The sequence below is a fragment of the Pomacea canaliculata genome, linkage group LG2 (genome assembly GCF_003073045.1).
Source record: "Pomacea canaliculata isolate SZHN2017 linkage group LG2, ASM307304v1, whole genome shotgun sequence".
NCBI classification, from domain to species: Eukaryota; Metazoa; Mollusca; class Gastropoda; order Architaenioglossa; family Ampullariidae; genus Pomacea; species Pomacea canaliculata.
This window is the reverse complement of record NC_037591.1, coordinates 18,053,596-18,068,087: the sequence shown is the minus strand read 5'-3', so window position 1 is coordinate 18,068,087 and position 14,492 is coordinate 18,053,596. Positions and strand designations below refer to the sequence as shown.

The 14,492-nt window shown below is 48.8% G+C and overlaps 1 protein-coding gene across 1 annotated transcript; it reads right to left on the bottom strand.

Annotated features, from left to right (window-relative positions):
- Positions 1 to 1,200: 1,200 nt before the first annotated feature.
- LOC112558115 (putative uncharacterized protein FLJ46204) lies at positions 1,201 to 9,282 on the bottom strand (the record flags this gene model as incomplete). Its single annotated transcript, XM_025228325.1, has 4 exons — positions 1,201 to 1,260; positions 1,597 to 1,728; positions 6,485 to 6,549; positions 9,210 to 9,282. Coding segments are annotated over 4 exons (330 nt in total), but the record flags the coding sequence as incomplete, so codon positions are not given.
- Positions 9,283 to 14,492: the final 5,210 nt, after the last annotated feature.

The following is a 14,492-nucleotide window of genomic DNA, read 5'->3' as shown; positions in this document are numbered from 1 at the left end:
AGAGTGAGTGTGAGTTGAGGTGAGTGAGTGAGTGAGAGTGAGTGAGTGAGTGTGAGAGTGTGGAGTGAGTGAGTGAGTGAGTGTGAGAGAGTGAGTGAGTGAGAGAGTGAGTGAGTGTGAGAGTGAGTGTGTGAGTGAGTGAGTGAGTGAGAGTGAGTGAGTGAGTGAGTGAGTGAGAGTGAGTGTGAGAGTGAGTGAGTGAGAGTGTGAGAGTGAGTGTGGTGAGAGTGAGTGAGTGAGAGTGAGTGAGAGAGTGTGAGTGGGAGTGTGAGATGGGAGTGAGTGAGTGAGTGAGTGTGAGAGTGAGTGAGTGAGTGAGTGAGTGTGAGAGTGAGTGTGTGAGTGTGAGAGGTGAGTGAGTGTGAGTGTTGAGTGAGTGTGAGAGAGTGAGTGAGAGTGAGTGTGTGAGTGTGAGTGAGTGGAGTGAGTGTGAGAGTGAGTGGAGTGTGAGTGAGTGTGAGAGTGAGTGAGATGAGTGAGCTGAGTGAGTGAGTGAGTGAGTGAGTGTGAGAGTGAGTGAGTGAGAGTGTGTAGAGTGAGTGTGAGTGAGTGAGAGTGTGAGAGTGAGTGTGAGAGTGAGTGAGTGAGTGAGTGAGTGTGAGAGTGAGTGTGAGTGAGTGAGAGTGAGTGTGAGTGAGTGAGAGTGAGAGTGTGGAGAGTGAGTGTGAGTGTGAGTGAGTGAGTGAGTGAGAGTGAGAGTGAGTGAGTGAGTGAGAGTGAGTGAGAGTGGTGTGAGAGTGAGTGAGTGTGAGTGAGAGTGAGAGTGAGTGTGAGAGTGAGTGTGAGAGTGAGTGAGAGTGAGAGTGAGTGTGAGAGTGTGAGTGAGTGTGAGAGTGAGTGAGAGTGAGTGAGTGTGAGGTGAGTGAGTGAGTGAGTGAGAGTGAGTGGAGTGTGAGAGTGAGTGAGTGAGTGAGAGTGAGTGAGAGAGAGTGTGAGTGAGTGAGTGAGTGAGTGAGAGTGAGTGAGAGTGAGTGAGTGTGAGTGAGTGAGTGAGTGAGTGAGAGTGAGAGTGAGTGTGGAGTGAGTGAGAGAGTGAGTGAGTGAGTGAGAGTGAGTGAGTGAGTGAGAGTGAGTGAGAGTGAGTGTGAGTGAGAGTGAGTGAGTGAGTGAGTGAGTGAGAGTGAGTGAGAGTGAGTGGAGAGTGAGTGAGAGTGAGTGAGTGAGTGGTGAGTGTGAGAGTGAGTGAGTGAGAGGTGAGAGTGAGTGAGTGTGAGTGAGAGTGAGTGAGTGTGAGAGTGAGAGTGTGAGTGAGAGTGAGTGAGTGTGAGTGTGAGAGTGAGTGGAGTGTGAGTGTGAGTGAGTGAGAGTGAGTGAGAGTGAGAGAGTGAGTGAGAGTGAGTGTGAGAGTGAGTGAGTGTGAGTGAGTGAGAGAGTGAGTGTGAGTGAGTGAGTGAGTGTGAGTGAGTGGAGTGAGAGTGAGTGAGAGTGAGTGAGAGTGAGTGAGTGAGTGAGTGAGTGAGTGAGTGTGAGTGGTGAGAGTGAGTGAGTGAGTGAGAGTGAGTGAGTGGAGTGTGAGAGTGAGTGAGAGTGAGTGAGAGTGAGAGAGAGTGAGTGAGTGTGAGAGAGTGTGAGTGAGAGAGTGAGTGAGTGTGAGTGAGTGTGAGTGAGTGAGTGAGTGAGAGAGTGAGTGAGTGAGAGTGAGTGGTGAGTGAGTGTGAGTGAGTGAGTGAGAGTGAGAGAGTGAGTGAGAGTGAGTGAGTGAGAGTGAGTGAGTGAGTGAGAGTGAGTGAGTGAGTGTGAGAGAGTGAGTGAGTGAGAGTGAGTGTGAGAGTGAGTGAGTGAGTGAGTGAGTGTGAGAGTGAGAGTGAGTGAGTGAGTGAGAGTGAGTGAGTGAGTGAGTGAGTGAGTGAGTGAGTGTGAGAGTGAGTGAGAGTGTGAGTGAGTGAGAGTGAGTGAGTGTGAGAGTGAGTGAGTGAGTGAGTGTGAGTGAGTGAGTGAGAGTGAGTGAGTGTAGTGTGAGTGAGTGAGAGTGAGTGTGAGAGTGAGTGAGTGAGTGAGAGTGAGTGAGTGAGTGAGAGTGAGAGTGAGTGAGTGAGTGAGAGTGTGAGTGAGTGAGTGTGTGAGAGAGTGAGTGAGTGAGAGTGAGTGTGAGTGTGAGAGTGAGTGTGAGTGAGTGAGAGTGAGAGTGAGTGTGAGAGTGAGTGTGAGTGAGTGATGTGAGAGTGAGTGAGTGAGAGTGTGAGAGAGTGAGTGAGAGTGAGTGAGTGAGTGTGAGAGAGTGAGTGAGTGAGTGAGAGTGAGTGAGAGTGAGTGAGTGAGTGTGAGTGAGTGAGTGGTGAGAGAGTGAGTGAGTGAGTGAGAGTGAGTGAGTGAGTGTGAGAGTGAGTGAGTGAGTGAGTGAGAGAGTGAGTGAGTGTGAGAGTGAGTGAGTGGTGAGAGTGAGTGAGTGAGTGAGTGAGTGAGTGAGAGTGTGAGTGAGTGAGAGTGAGTGAGTGTGAGTGAGAGTGAGTGAGAGTGAGTGAGTGAGAGTGAGTGAGTGAGTGAGAGAGTGAGTGAGTGAGAGTGTGAGTGTGAGTGAGGTGAGTGAGAGTGAGTGAGTGTGAGAGTGAGGAGTGAGTGTGAGAGTGAGTGAGAGTGAGTGAGAGTGAGTGTGGAGTGAGTGAGTGAGTGAGGAGTGGAGTGTGTGAGTGAGTGAGTGAGTGAGTGAGAGAGTGAGTGAGAGTGTGAGTGAGTGGAGTGAGTGAGAGTGAGTGAGAGTGAGTGAGAGTGTGAGAGTGAGTGAGTGTGAGTGTGAGAGTGAGTGTGAGGAGAGTGAGTGAGAGTGAGTGAGTGAGTGAGTGAGAGTGAGTGAGTGAGTGAGTGTGAGTGAGAGAGTGAGTGAGAGTGAGTGAGTGAGTGAGTGAGTGAGAGTGAGTGAGAGTGAGTGAGTGAGAGTGAGTGTGAGTGAGTGAGTGAGTGTGAGAGTGAGTGAAGTGAGAGTGAGTGTGTGGAGTGAGTGAGAGAGTGAGTGAGTGAGTGAGTGAGTGAGAGTGAGTGAGTGAGAGAGTGAGTGAGTGAGTGAGAGTGAGTGAGAGTGAGTGAGAGTGAGTGAGTGAGTGAGTGTGAGTGAGTGAGTGAGTGAGTGAGAGTGAGAGTGAGTGAGTGTGAGAGTGAGTGAGTGAGAGTGAGAGTGAGTGTGAGAGTGGTGAGTGGAGTGAGTGCGTGAGAGTGAGTGAGAGTGAGTGTGAGAGTGTGAGTGAGAGTGTGAGTGAGTGAGAGTGAGTGAGTGAGTGAGAGTGAGTGAGTGAGAGTGAGTGTGAGTGAGTGTGAGAGAGTGAGAGTGAGTGAGTGAGAGTGAGTGAGTGAGTGAGTGAGTGAGTGAGTGAGTGAGAGAGTGAGAGTGAGTGTGAGAGTGAGGAGTGGATGAGAGAGTGAGTGTGAGAGTGTGAGAGAGTGAGTGAGTGAGTGAGATGGAGTGTGAGAGTGAGTGAGTGTGAGTGAGTGAGTGAGTGTGAGTGAGTGAGAGTGAGTGTGAGTGAGTGAGAGTGAGAGAGTGAGTGTGAGTGATGAGTGTGAGAGAGTGTGAGTGAGTGAGTGAGTGTGAGTGAGTGAGTGAGAGTGAGTGAGTGTGAGAGAGTGAGTGAAGTGTGAGAGTGAGTGTGAGAGTGAGTGAGAGTGAGTGGAGTGAGTGAGTGAGTGAGAGTGAGTGAGTGAGTGAGTGAGTGATGAGAGTGAGTGTGAGAGTGAGTGTAGTGTGAGTGAGAGTGAGTGAGTGAGTGGAGTGTGAGTGTGAGTGAGTGTGAGTGAGTGAGTGTGAGAGTGTGAGGAGTGAGAGTGAGAGTGAGAGTGAGTGTGAGTGAGTGAGAGTGTGAGAGTGTGAGTGAGTGAGTGGTGAGAGAGTGAGTGAGTGAGAGTGAGTGAGTGAGAGTGAGTGTGAGTGAGAGTGTGAGTGAGTGAGTGAGTGAGTGAGAGTGTGAGTGTGAGAGAGTGAGTGAGATGAGTGAGTGAGTGAGTGTTGAGTAGTGAGAGATGAGTGAGAGTGAGTGAGTGTGTGAGAGTGAGTGTGAGTGAGTGACGTGAGTGTGAGTGAGTGAGTGGGTGATAGTGAGAGAGTGAGTGAGTGAGATGTGAGTGAGTGAGTGAGAGTGAGTGAGTGTGAGTGTGAGAGTGAGTGTGAGAGTGAGTGTGAGAGTGAGTGAGTGAGTGAGTGAGTGAGTGAGTGTGTGACGAGTGGTGTGAGTGAGTGAGTGTGAGTGAGGTGAGTGAGTGAGAGTGAGTGAGTGAGTGAGTGTGAGTGTGAGTGAGTGTGAGAGTGAGTGAGTGTGAGAGAGTGAGTGTGAGTGAGTGAGTGAGAGTGAGTGAGTGAGTGAGAGAGTGAGTGAGAGTGTGTGAGTGTGAGAGAGTGAGTGAGTGTGAGTGTGAGTGAGTGAGTGAGAGTGAGTGAGAGTGAGTGAGAGTGAGTGTGAGGTGAGTGAGTGAGTGAGTGAGAGTGTGGAGAGTGAGTGAGAGTGAGTGAGTGAGTGAGTGTGTGAGAGTGAGTGAGTGTGAGTGAGTGAGTGTGAGAGTGAGAGTGTGGAGTGTGAGAGTGAGAGAGTGAGTGAGTGAGTGAGTGAGTGAGTGTGAGTGTGAGAGTGAGTGAGTGAGTGAGAGTGAGTGAGAGTGAGTGAGTGAGTGAGTGAGTGTGTGAGAGTGAGTGAGTGAGAGTGTGTGAGTGTGAGTGAGAGTGAGTGAGAGTGAGTGTGAGTGTGAGAGGTGAGTGAGAGTGTGAGGAGTGAGAGTGAGTGTGAGTGAGAGAGTGAGAGTGTGAGAGTGAGTGAGTGATGAGTGAGTGAGTGAGTGAGTGAGTGAGTGAGAGTGAGTGAGTGTGAGTGAGTGAGAGTGAGTGAGTGAGAGTGAGAGAGTGAGTGAGTGAGAGTGAGGAGTGAGTGAGTGAGTGAGAGTGAGAGAGATGAGTGAGTGAGAGTGTGAGAGTGAGTGAGTGAGTGTGAGTGAGTGAGTGAGAGTGAGTGGTGAGAGTGTGAGTGTGAGAGTGAGTGGAGTGAGTGAGTGTAGAGTGAGAGTGAGTGAGTGAGAGTGAGTGTGAGAGAGTGTGTGCAGAGTGGTGAGAGTGTGAGTGTGAGTGAGTGAGAGTGATTGAGTTGAGTGAGTGTGAGTGTGAGTGAGTGAGAGTGTGAGGAGTGAGTGAGACGTGTGTGAGAGTGAGTGAGTGAGTGAGTGAGAGTGAGACGTGAGTGAGAGTGAGTGTGAGAGAGTGAGAGGTGAGGTGTGAGAGTAGTGAGAGTGAGTGAGTGAGTGAGTGAGTGTGAGAGAGTGAGAGTGAGTGAGGAGTGAGTGAGAGTGAGTGTGAGAGAGAGTGAGTGAGTGAGAGTGAGAGTGAGTGAGTGTGAGAGTGAGTGAGTGTGAGTGAGTGAGTGTGAGGAGTGTGAGAGTGAGTGTGAGAGTGTGAGGAGAGTGTGTGAGAGTGATGTTTGAGTGAGTGTAGAGTGAGTGGTTTGAGTGAGTGAGTGTTGAGTGAGTGAGAGTGAGTGTGGAGTGTGAGAGAGTGAGTGAGAGTGAGTGAGTGGAGTGAGTGAGAGTGAGTGAGAGTGTGAGTGAGTGTGAGAGAGTGAGTGTGAGAGTTATGAGGTTAGTGAGTGAGTGAGTTAGTGAGTGTGAGCGATGAGTGAGATGAGTGTGAGAGTGAGTGAGTGAGTGAGTGATGTTAGAGTGAGTGAGTGATGAGAGTGAGTGTGAGAGTGAGTGAGGAGTGTGAGTGTGGAGTGAGTTGTGAGAGTGAGTGTGAGGTGAGTGAGTGTGAGTGAGTGAGAGTGAGAGAGTGAGTGTGAGAGAGTGAGTGGAGTGAGTGAGAGTGAGTGTGTGTGACTGAGTGAAGTGAAGAGTGAGTGAGAGGGTGACTAATAAGTGAGTGAGAGTGTGAGTGGAGATGTGAGAGTGTTGAGCGTGGTGTGAGTGAGTGAGAGTGAGTGTTAGAGTGAGTGTGAGAGTGAGTGTGAGTGAGTCGTGAGAGTGAGAGTGAGTGTGAGAGTGAGTGTGTGAGAGGGAGTGGCGTGAGAGAGTTGGCGATCATTTTTATTTTGTGGTGAGAGAGTGAAGTGTGAGAGTGAGTGAGTGAGAGTGATGCTGAGTGTGAGTCTTAGATGAGTGAGAGAGATGAGCAGTGAAGAGTGAGACTGTGAGACAGAGAGTTAGTTATGAGTGAGAGAGTGGGTCTTACCTAGAACATGAGTGTGAATAGTTTCTGCTATTAGTGAGAGGTGATCTGAGATGTGATTTTGTATTATTTAAAAGATACAGTTGTGTAGTGAGTGAGTGTGAGTGGAGTGAGTGTGTGAAGTGTGAGTGAGTGAGTTGGTGAGTGAGTGAGTGAGTGAGTGGAGTGAACGTGTGAGTAGAGTGTGAGAGTGAGTGAGTGAGTGAGACTGTGAGTGAGAGTGAGTGAGTGAGAGTGAGTGAGAGTGAGTGTGAGAGTGAGTGTGAGTTGGTGTGAAAGAGTGGTGAGTGAGTGTGAGTGAGTGTGAGAGTGAGTGAGTGAAACGAGTGAGTGTGAGTGAGTGAAGAGTGGTGAGGTGAGTGTGAGAGTGAGTGAGAGAGTGATGAGTGTGAGTGATGTGCTTATTGTGAGAGTGTGGTCTAGTGTGAGAGTGATTGAGTGTGTGTGAGAGAGTGAGTGTGAGACGTGTTGAGTGAGTGAGTGAGTGTGATAAAGAGACGTAGAGTGAGTGAGGACACTTAGTGTGGTGAGTGTGAGTGAGTGTGGGAGTGTGGAGTGAGTGAGTGAGTGTGGAGAGTATAAGAGAATGTGAGTGAGTGGTGAGTGAGTGTTTAGTGGTGAGTGAGATGAGTGAGTGAGTGAGTGTGAGAGAGTGAGTGAGAGTGAGTGAAAATGAGTGAGTGGTGTGAGAGTGAATGCGGAAGTGAGTGAGTGAGAGTGATGAGGTGAGAGTGAGTGAGTGTCAGATGTGTCAGTGAGTGTCAGAGTGTGAGAGAGTTGAGTGTGGAGTGAGTGAGAGGGAGTGAAGTGTGAGGTGAGTGAAGTGTGAGTGAGTAGTGTGATGAGTGATGTGGAGAGGAGTGTTTAGAGTGAAGAGAGTGGTGGAGTGTGAGTGGTGTGGAGAGAGTATGATTGAGAGAGTGTGTGAGAGTGTGAAGAATGTTAAGGAGGGGTGAGTGTGAGAGTGGAGCGAGATGAGTGTTAGAGTGCGTGAAGTTTGATGTAGGAGAGTTGAGAGGCGAGTGTTGAAGAGTAGTGAGTTGGAGTGAGTGGACAAGTTGTGTGAGAGTGATTTGTTTGCAAGTGTGAGTGAGTGGTTGAGAGCGTGGTGAGAGAGTGAGAGAGTGATGAGTGTGAAATGTGAGGAGTGAGTGAGGAGTGAGTTGCAGATGTGAGAGTGTAAGTTGAGTTGTTTAGAAGGAAGTAAGAGTGAGTTGTGGAGTGTGAGAGTGAGTTGAGAGTGTGTGGAAAGTGTGAGAGATGAGTGAGAGTGAGGAAAATGAGGATGCGAGGGTGAAGTGAGAGAGTGAGTGAGGTGATGGAGAGTGTGAGTGAGTGAAGAGTGAGTGAGAAAAGTGAGAGAAGTTTGAGTGTGCAGTGTGAGGAGTTGTGGGAGTGGAGTGGGAGTGTTGGAGAAGTGAGGGAGTGTGAGAGAGAAAAGTTGTGGGAGTGGGGAGTGAGTTTTGAAGGGTTGGAAGTTGGGGAGTGTTTGAAGGGTGAGTTTGTGGGAGTTGGAGTTTTGGAGGGGTGGGTTGTGGGAGCTGAGTGTGTGAGTGTGAGAGTGAGTAGAGTGAGACGTGAGTGTGAGAGTGTGAGTGAGTTTGGGGGGGAGAGTGAGAGTGTTGAAGTGTGAGAGAGTGAGTGAGAGTTAGTGAAAATGAGTGTTTGAGTGTGAGAGTGGTGAGTGAGTGTAGTGTGGAGAGTGAGTGAGTAGAAGTGGTGAGTGAGTGTTGAGTGAGTGCAAGGAGTGTGAGAGAGTTTAGTGTGTGTGAGGATTAGTGAGTGGAGAGAGTGAGTGTGAGTGAAGTTGTGGAGTGTGAGAGAGTGAGAGTGAGTGTGTGAGTGAGAGAGTGAGTGAGATGTGAGTGAGAGTGATGTGGAGTGAGTGAGTTGTGTGAGGAGTGAGTGAGAGTGAGTGAAGTGAGTAGTGAGATAGTGAGTGGTGAGTGAGTGTAGTGAGTGAGAGTGGGAGTGAGTGAGATGCAGTGAGTGAACGAGGTGAGTGAGTGTGAGAGGAGTGAAGAGAGTGAGTGTTAGTGAGTGAGAGTGAGTGTGTGAGAGTGAAGTGTGTGTGAGATGAGTGAGTGTGAGTGAGTGAGTGAGTGTGAGAGTGAGTGAGTGAGTAGTGAGTGTTGAGTGTGAAGAGTGAGTGAAGTGGTGAGAGTGAAGTGTGAGAGTGAGTGAGTGTGTGAGAGTGAGTGAATGAGTGAGTGTGAGAGTGAGTGAGTGTGAGAGAGTGAGTTGAGTGAGTGTGAGTGAGTGTTAGAGTGGAGTGTTAGAGTGAAGTTGTGAGAGTAGAAGTGTGAGAGTGAGTGTGAGAGTGAGTGGAGTGGAGCATGTGAGTGTGAGGTGTTGAGTGAGTGTGAGTGAGAGTCGTGTGGTGTGAGAGGTGAGTGAGTGAAATAGTGGAGTGAGTGTGAGAGTGAGTGAGGGTTGAGGTGAGAGTGATAGTGAGTGAGTGTGAGAGAGTTAGTGAGTAGTGGGTGAGTGTGAGAGGAGTGAGTGTGAGTGAGTGTGAGTGAGTGGAAGTGTGAGAGAGTGATGGAGTGAGTGTAGAGTGAGTGGTGATGAGTGTGAGAGAGTGAGTGAGTGTGAGTGAGTGAGAGTGGTGAGAGATGAGTGTGAGTGAGAGTGAGTGGTGTGAGTGAGGTGAGTGAGGAGTGAGTGTGAGAGTGTGAGTGATGAGAGTGTGGGTGAGTGTGAGAGAGTGAGTGAGAGTGGTGAAATGTGGGTGAGTGTGAGAGTGAAGTGAGAGGAGTAATAATTAGTGAGTGAGTGTGAGAGTGGAGTGAGTGAGGATGGAGGAGTGAGGAGTGTGAAGTGAGTGTGAGTGTGATGTGAGAGTGAGTGAAGTGAGTGTGAGAGAGTGGGTGAGTGTGAGTGAGTGGAGTGGAGGTGTTAAGTGAGTGAGTGAGAGTGGTGTGAGAGTGTGATGAAGAGAGAGTGGTGAGTGTGAGAGAGTGAGTGGAGGTGAGTGAGTGAGAGTGAGTGAGTTGAGAGTGAGTGTGAGAGTGAGTGTGAGAGTGGTGAGTGTGAGGAGTGAGTGAGTGTGAGTGAGTGTGAAGGAGTGTGAGAGAGTTAGTGAGAGTGAGTGGAGTGGGTGGAGTGGTGAGTGTGGTGATGTGGTGAGTTGTGAGGAGTGTGCGTGTGAGAGAGTAGTGTGAGTGAGTGTGAGAGAGTGGTGAGGTGTGGTGAGTGTGAGAGGTGAGTGGAGTGAGAGAGTGAGTGGAGTGAGTGAGAGTGAGTGTTGGAGTGAGTGATGGTGAGGTGAGTGTGTGAGTGTGAAGTGGAGTGGTGAGAGTGAGAGGTGAGTGTGAGTGTTGAGATGAGTGAGTGTGAGAGTGAGTGGTGTGAGTGTGAGTGAGTGAGAGTGGAGTGGGTGGAGTGTGAGTGAGTGTGAGTGAGAGTGTGTGGTGTGAGAGAGGAGTAAGAGTGAGTGAAAAGAGTGAGTGAGTGGGTGAGAGTGAGTGAGAGGGTGACCTGAGAGTGGTGAGAGTGTATGAGTGTGAGAGTGAGTGAGTTGAGTGTGAGAGTGTCAGTGGTGTCAGAGTGTGAGAGATTAGTGAGTGTGAGTGAGAGAGTTAGTGGAGATGTGAGTTGAGTGAGTGAGTGGTGCAGAGTGGTGAGTGTGAGTGAGTGAGTGTGAGTGAGTGTCAGAGAGTGGAGAGAGTTAGGTGAGTGTGGGAGTTGAGTGAGTGTGATAGAGTGAGTGAGGATGTGAGTGAGTGTGAGAGTGAGTGAGTGTGAGTGAGTGAGTGTAAGTGAGTGAGTTTGGAGAGTCGAGTTGATGAGTGAGTGTGAGTGAGTAGTGTGGTGAGTTGGATAGAGAGTGATTGGAGGTGTGAGTGTAGAGGTGAGTGGAGAGAGTGAGTGTTAGTGAGTGAGAGTGGGTGTGAGAGAGTGAGTGTCGTGTGAGAGTGGTGAGTGGTGAGTGAGTGAGTGAGAGTGTGAGAGTGAGTAAGTGTGTGAGTGTGAGTAGTGAGTGAGAGTGAGTTGAAAATGAGTGAGTGAGTGTGAGAGGATGTGAGTGAGAGTGAGTGGAGTGAGGTGAGTGAGTGTGAGTGTGGGTGGAGTGAGTGAATGGTGAGAGAGTGGTGAGTGTGAGTGAGTGTGAGTGTTAGAGTGATTGATGTGAGAGTGAGTGTTGAGTGTGAGAGTGAGTGAGTGAGTGGAGAGAGTGAGTGTGAGTGAGTGATGAGTGTTAGAGTGGAGGTGAGAGTGAGTGTGTGAGTGTGAGAGTGAGTGAGTGAGATTGAGTGTGAGAGTGGAGTGAGTGAAGTGAGAGTGTGTGAGTGTGAGAGAGCGAGTAAGGAGGAGTGAAAGATGTAGTGAGTGAGTTTGAGAGTGGTGGAGTGAAGTGACTGACAGAGTGATGAGTGATGAGTGGAGAGGTGTGAAGTGAGTGAGTGAGTGTGAGAGTGTCAGTGAGTGTAGAGTGTGAAGAGTTAGGTGAGTGTGAGTGAGTGGTGAGAGTGAGTGATGTGAGAGTGAGTGAGTGTGAGTGAGTGTAGAGAGTTTGAGAAGATAGTGAGTGTGAGAGTTAGTGAGTGTGAAGGTGAGTGAAGAGTGAGTGAGGTGTGAGAGTGAGTGAGTGAGAGTAGTGAGTGTGAGTGAGTGAGTGTGAGAGTGAGTGTAGTGAGTGAGTGAGAGTGTGGTGAGTGTGAGTGAGTTGTAGAGAAGTGTGAGTGAGTGTGAGGAGGGGATTTTTGAGTGTGTGAGTGGTGAGAGAGTGAGTGAGAGTGGTGAGTGTGAGAGTGAGTGAAGAGAGTGAGTGTTAGTGAGTAGAGTGATGTGAGAATGAGTGTGTTGTGAGAGTGAGTGAGTGTGAGTGATGGAGTGAGAGTGTGAGAGTGGTGAGTGTGTGAGGGTGATGAGTGAGTGAGTGGTGAAGTGAGTGAAATGGTGAGTGAGTGTGAGAGTGGTGAGAGAGTGGAGTGAGTGAGAGTGGAGTGAGTGACGTGTGAGTGGTGAGAGGTGAGATGAGTGAATGTGAAGAGTGAGTGAGTGTAGTGAGTTTGAGTGTTAGAGTAGTGATTGAGAGTGAGTGTGTGAGTTGTGAGAGTGAGTGAGTGAGTGTGGAGAGTGAGTGTGAGTGAGTGGAGTGGTGTTAGATGAGGTAGTGAGTGTGTGAGTGTGAGAGTGAGTGAGTGAGAGTGAGGTGTGGAGAGTGTGAGGAGTGGAGTGAGAGTGTGTGAGTGTGAGAGAGGAGTAAGAGTGAGTGAAATGAGTGAGTGAGTGTGGAGTGAGTGAGAGTGAGTGACTGAGAGTGAGTGAGTGAGAGTGAGTGTGAGGTGTGAGAGTGAGATGAGTGAAGTGTTGAGAGTGTAGTCGAGTGTCAGCGTGTGAGAGAGTTATGAGTGTGATGAGTGAGTGAGAGTGAGTGGTGTGAGAGTGCGTGAGAGAGAGTGAGTGTTAGTGAGTGAGAGTGAGTGTGAGGAGTGAGTGTGTGTGAGAGTGAATGAGTGTGAGTGAGTGAGTGGAGGGTGAGAGTGAGTGATGTGCTGAGTGTGAGTGAGTGAGTGAGAGAGTGAGTGAGTGTGAGTGGTGTGAGAGTGAGTGAGTGGAGTGGTGAGAGTGTAGTGGTGAGGTGAGAGTGATGTTGAGGTGAGTGATGTGAGAGTGAGTGTGTGGTGTGAGAGTGAGTGAGTGAGAGTGTTGAGTGTGAGAGAGTGAGTGAGAGTGAGTTGAAATGAGTGACGTGAGTGTGAGAGTGAGTGATTGAGAGTGAGTGAGTGAGGTGAGTGAGTGTGAGTGTGAGAGTGAGTGAAGTGATGTGGGGAGTGAGTGAGTGGATAGTGAGTGTGGTGTTTAGATGAGTGAGTGTGAGAGTGATGTGGAGTGGAGAGTGGAGTGAGTGAGTGTGAGTAGAGTGAGTGGTGAGTGAGTGAGTGAGTGTTAGAGTGATGTGATGAGAGTGAGTGTGTGAGTGTGATGAGTGAGTGAAGTGAAGTGAGTGTGAGAGTGTAGTGAGTGCCGAGTGAGGAGTGTGGTGAGTGTAGACGAGGAGTGAGCGTGAGTTGAAATGGAGTGTGTCGAGTGTGAGAGTGAGTGGAAAGTGAGAGTGAGTGTGAGTGAGTGAGTGTGAGTGAGTGTAGTGGGTGTCAGAGGTGTGAGAGAGTTATGAGTTGTGAGTGAGTGATTGAGTGAGAGTGATGAGTGTGAAGTGAGTGAGTGTGAGTGTCAGAGAGTGTGAGAGATTAGGTGTGTGAGAGTTTAGTGAGTGTGAGAGGTGAGTGAGAGTGGTGAGCTTGTTGCGAGTGAGTGATGTGTGAGTGAGTGTGAGTGATGTGAGTGAGTGTGAGTGTGAGAGAGTGAGTGTGCGTGAGTGTGAGAGAGTGAGGGAGAGTGTGTGAGTGTGAGAGGTGAGAGTGAGTGATGTGAGAGTGAGTGAGTAGACAGTGGAGTGTTCTAGTGAGTGAGAGTGATGTGAGAGAGTGAGGGTGTGAGAGAGTGAGTGAGGTGTGAAGTGAGTCGATGAGTGTGAGAGTGAGTGAGTGAGAGGTGAGTGTGTGATTGTGAGGAGTGAGTGAAGTGAGTGAGAGGTGAGTGGAGAGTGAGTGGTGTGTGAGTAGTGAGAGTGAGTGAGTGAGTGTGAGAGAGTGGAGTGTGAGGTGAGTGTGAAAGTGAGTGAGGTGAGTGAGTGAGGTGAGTGAGTGTGAAGTGAGTGAGGAGAGTGAGTGTTAGTGAGTGAGAGTGAGTGTGAAGTGACTGAGTGTGTCAGAGTGAGTGAGAGTGAGGTGATGTGAGAGTGGTGAGTGGTGAGAGAGTGGTGTGAGTGCGTGTGGTGAGTGAGAGTGTGTGAGAGTGAGTGTGTGTGAGAGTGAGAGTGGAGTGAGGTGTGGTGAGAGGTGAGTGAGTGAGTGTGAGAGTGAGTGAGGAGAGTGAGTGTGAGAGAGTGAGATGTGAGTGAGTGTGAGTATGAGTTGAGTGAGTGAGTGAGTGTGAGAGTGAGTGAGAGTAGATGTGAGTGAGTGAGAGTGAGTGTGTGATTAGTGAGTGAGGAGAGTGAGTGTGAGAGAGTGAGTGTGTGTGAGAGTGTGAAGTGGTGTGAGGGAGGTGGGTGAGAGTGAGTGTGTGAGTGTGAGAGAGGGGTGTAGTGAGTGAGAGTGAGAGAGTGTGAGAAGTGAGTGAGAGTGAGAGTGAGAGTGAGTGGGTGAGAGTGTGTGAAGAGGGTGAGTGAGTGAGAGTGGTGAGATGTGAGAGAGTGAGTGGAGAGAGGTGAGGTGAGTGTGAGAGTGGAGTGTGGAGAGTGAGTGAGTGAAGTGGTGAGAGTGAGTGAGAGGTGAGAGAGAGAGAAAAAAGTGACCGGAATAGAAGGCTATACATCCCTGGTTGAGCGTTGTTTGTCGCGTAGTCGTGTCTTCAAGACAGCTGTTGTTGGGTCGATGTGATGATAGTCGTAGTCAGAGATCATAAGTGACAGTTGATGGAGTGGTGGTCATGAGTTCTTTATCACGTCTACAATTAGTCGAGGATCGTTGTGGAGTAACGACAGAATGTAAAAACAGTGTTGTAAAACAATAAGAATCTTTAAGAAAAACAATAAGGGAATACCATATATAATGTCATTGTATCATAACAATTTTAGTGTAAGTTGCAATTGTTTTTTTATCTTTTGCCTGCTAAAAGAAAAGATTGATTAAGGGAGGAGAAAATAAACATTTATTTTGTAAACAAGATGCGATGTATCCTGTAAGTAATATGGTGCTTCTGTTGTTAATCGGCGTGGTCACACGTGCCGCCATAACGTGCAGAGTGATGTTGATGTCGTTGGTGGACAGTCGCTGTCACTCTAGCCAATTTGTTGGTCGTCAGTTGACAGTCGTAGTTCAGTGCGCATTAGGTGGCGAAGGTGGTAGTGTTACAATCAGTAAAGATCTTGTCTTATCCAGTGACTTAGTCAAGAACAATTTGGTCGGTGTAACGAACCGGAAACACCTGTTAAATGAAGTAAGCCGGTGTGTCGAAATATAGAATTCTTTAGTCGAAATGACTTTGTTAAAAAAATAATCGGATGCCCAATGATATAATATGTATGCCGAGTGTTTCTTTATCGAAAACTGAAGTGGGTTCATTATGTGGTATTCTCGATTAACGAAGGGTGGGAAATATTTTTTTGAAATTTAACACGATTGCAGGTGTACTTGATTAATAAACTTTTGGTAGCCCGTGTTGACTTTGGCGTGGTACTGAGCGCAGTTAACGACGTTGTGTTGGTCGGTGTGTTGGGCTTGTTTTTTTCTTCTGGTTATTTGGTTGTTTGAGGTCGATGGTGTGGTAGCGTAGTAATGAGCCCTAAACGACGATGGTAGATGTTCTCTGGCTGTTTTTCAAAGACTAGTCAGAAGAGATAGTGGAAGTG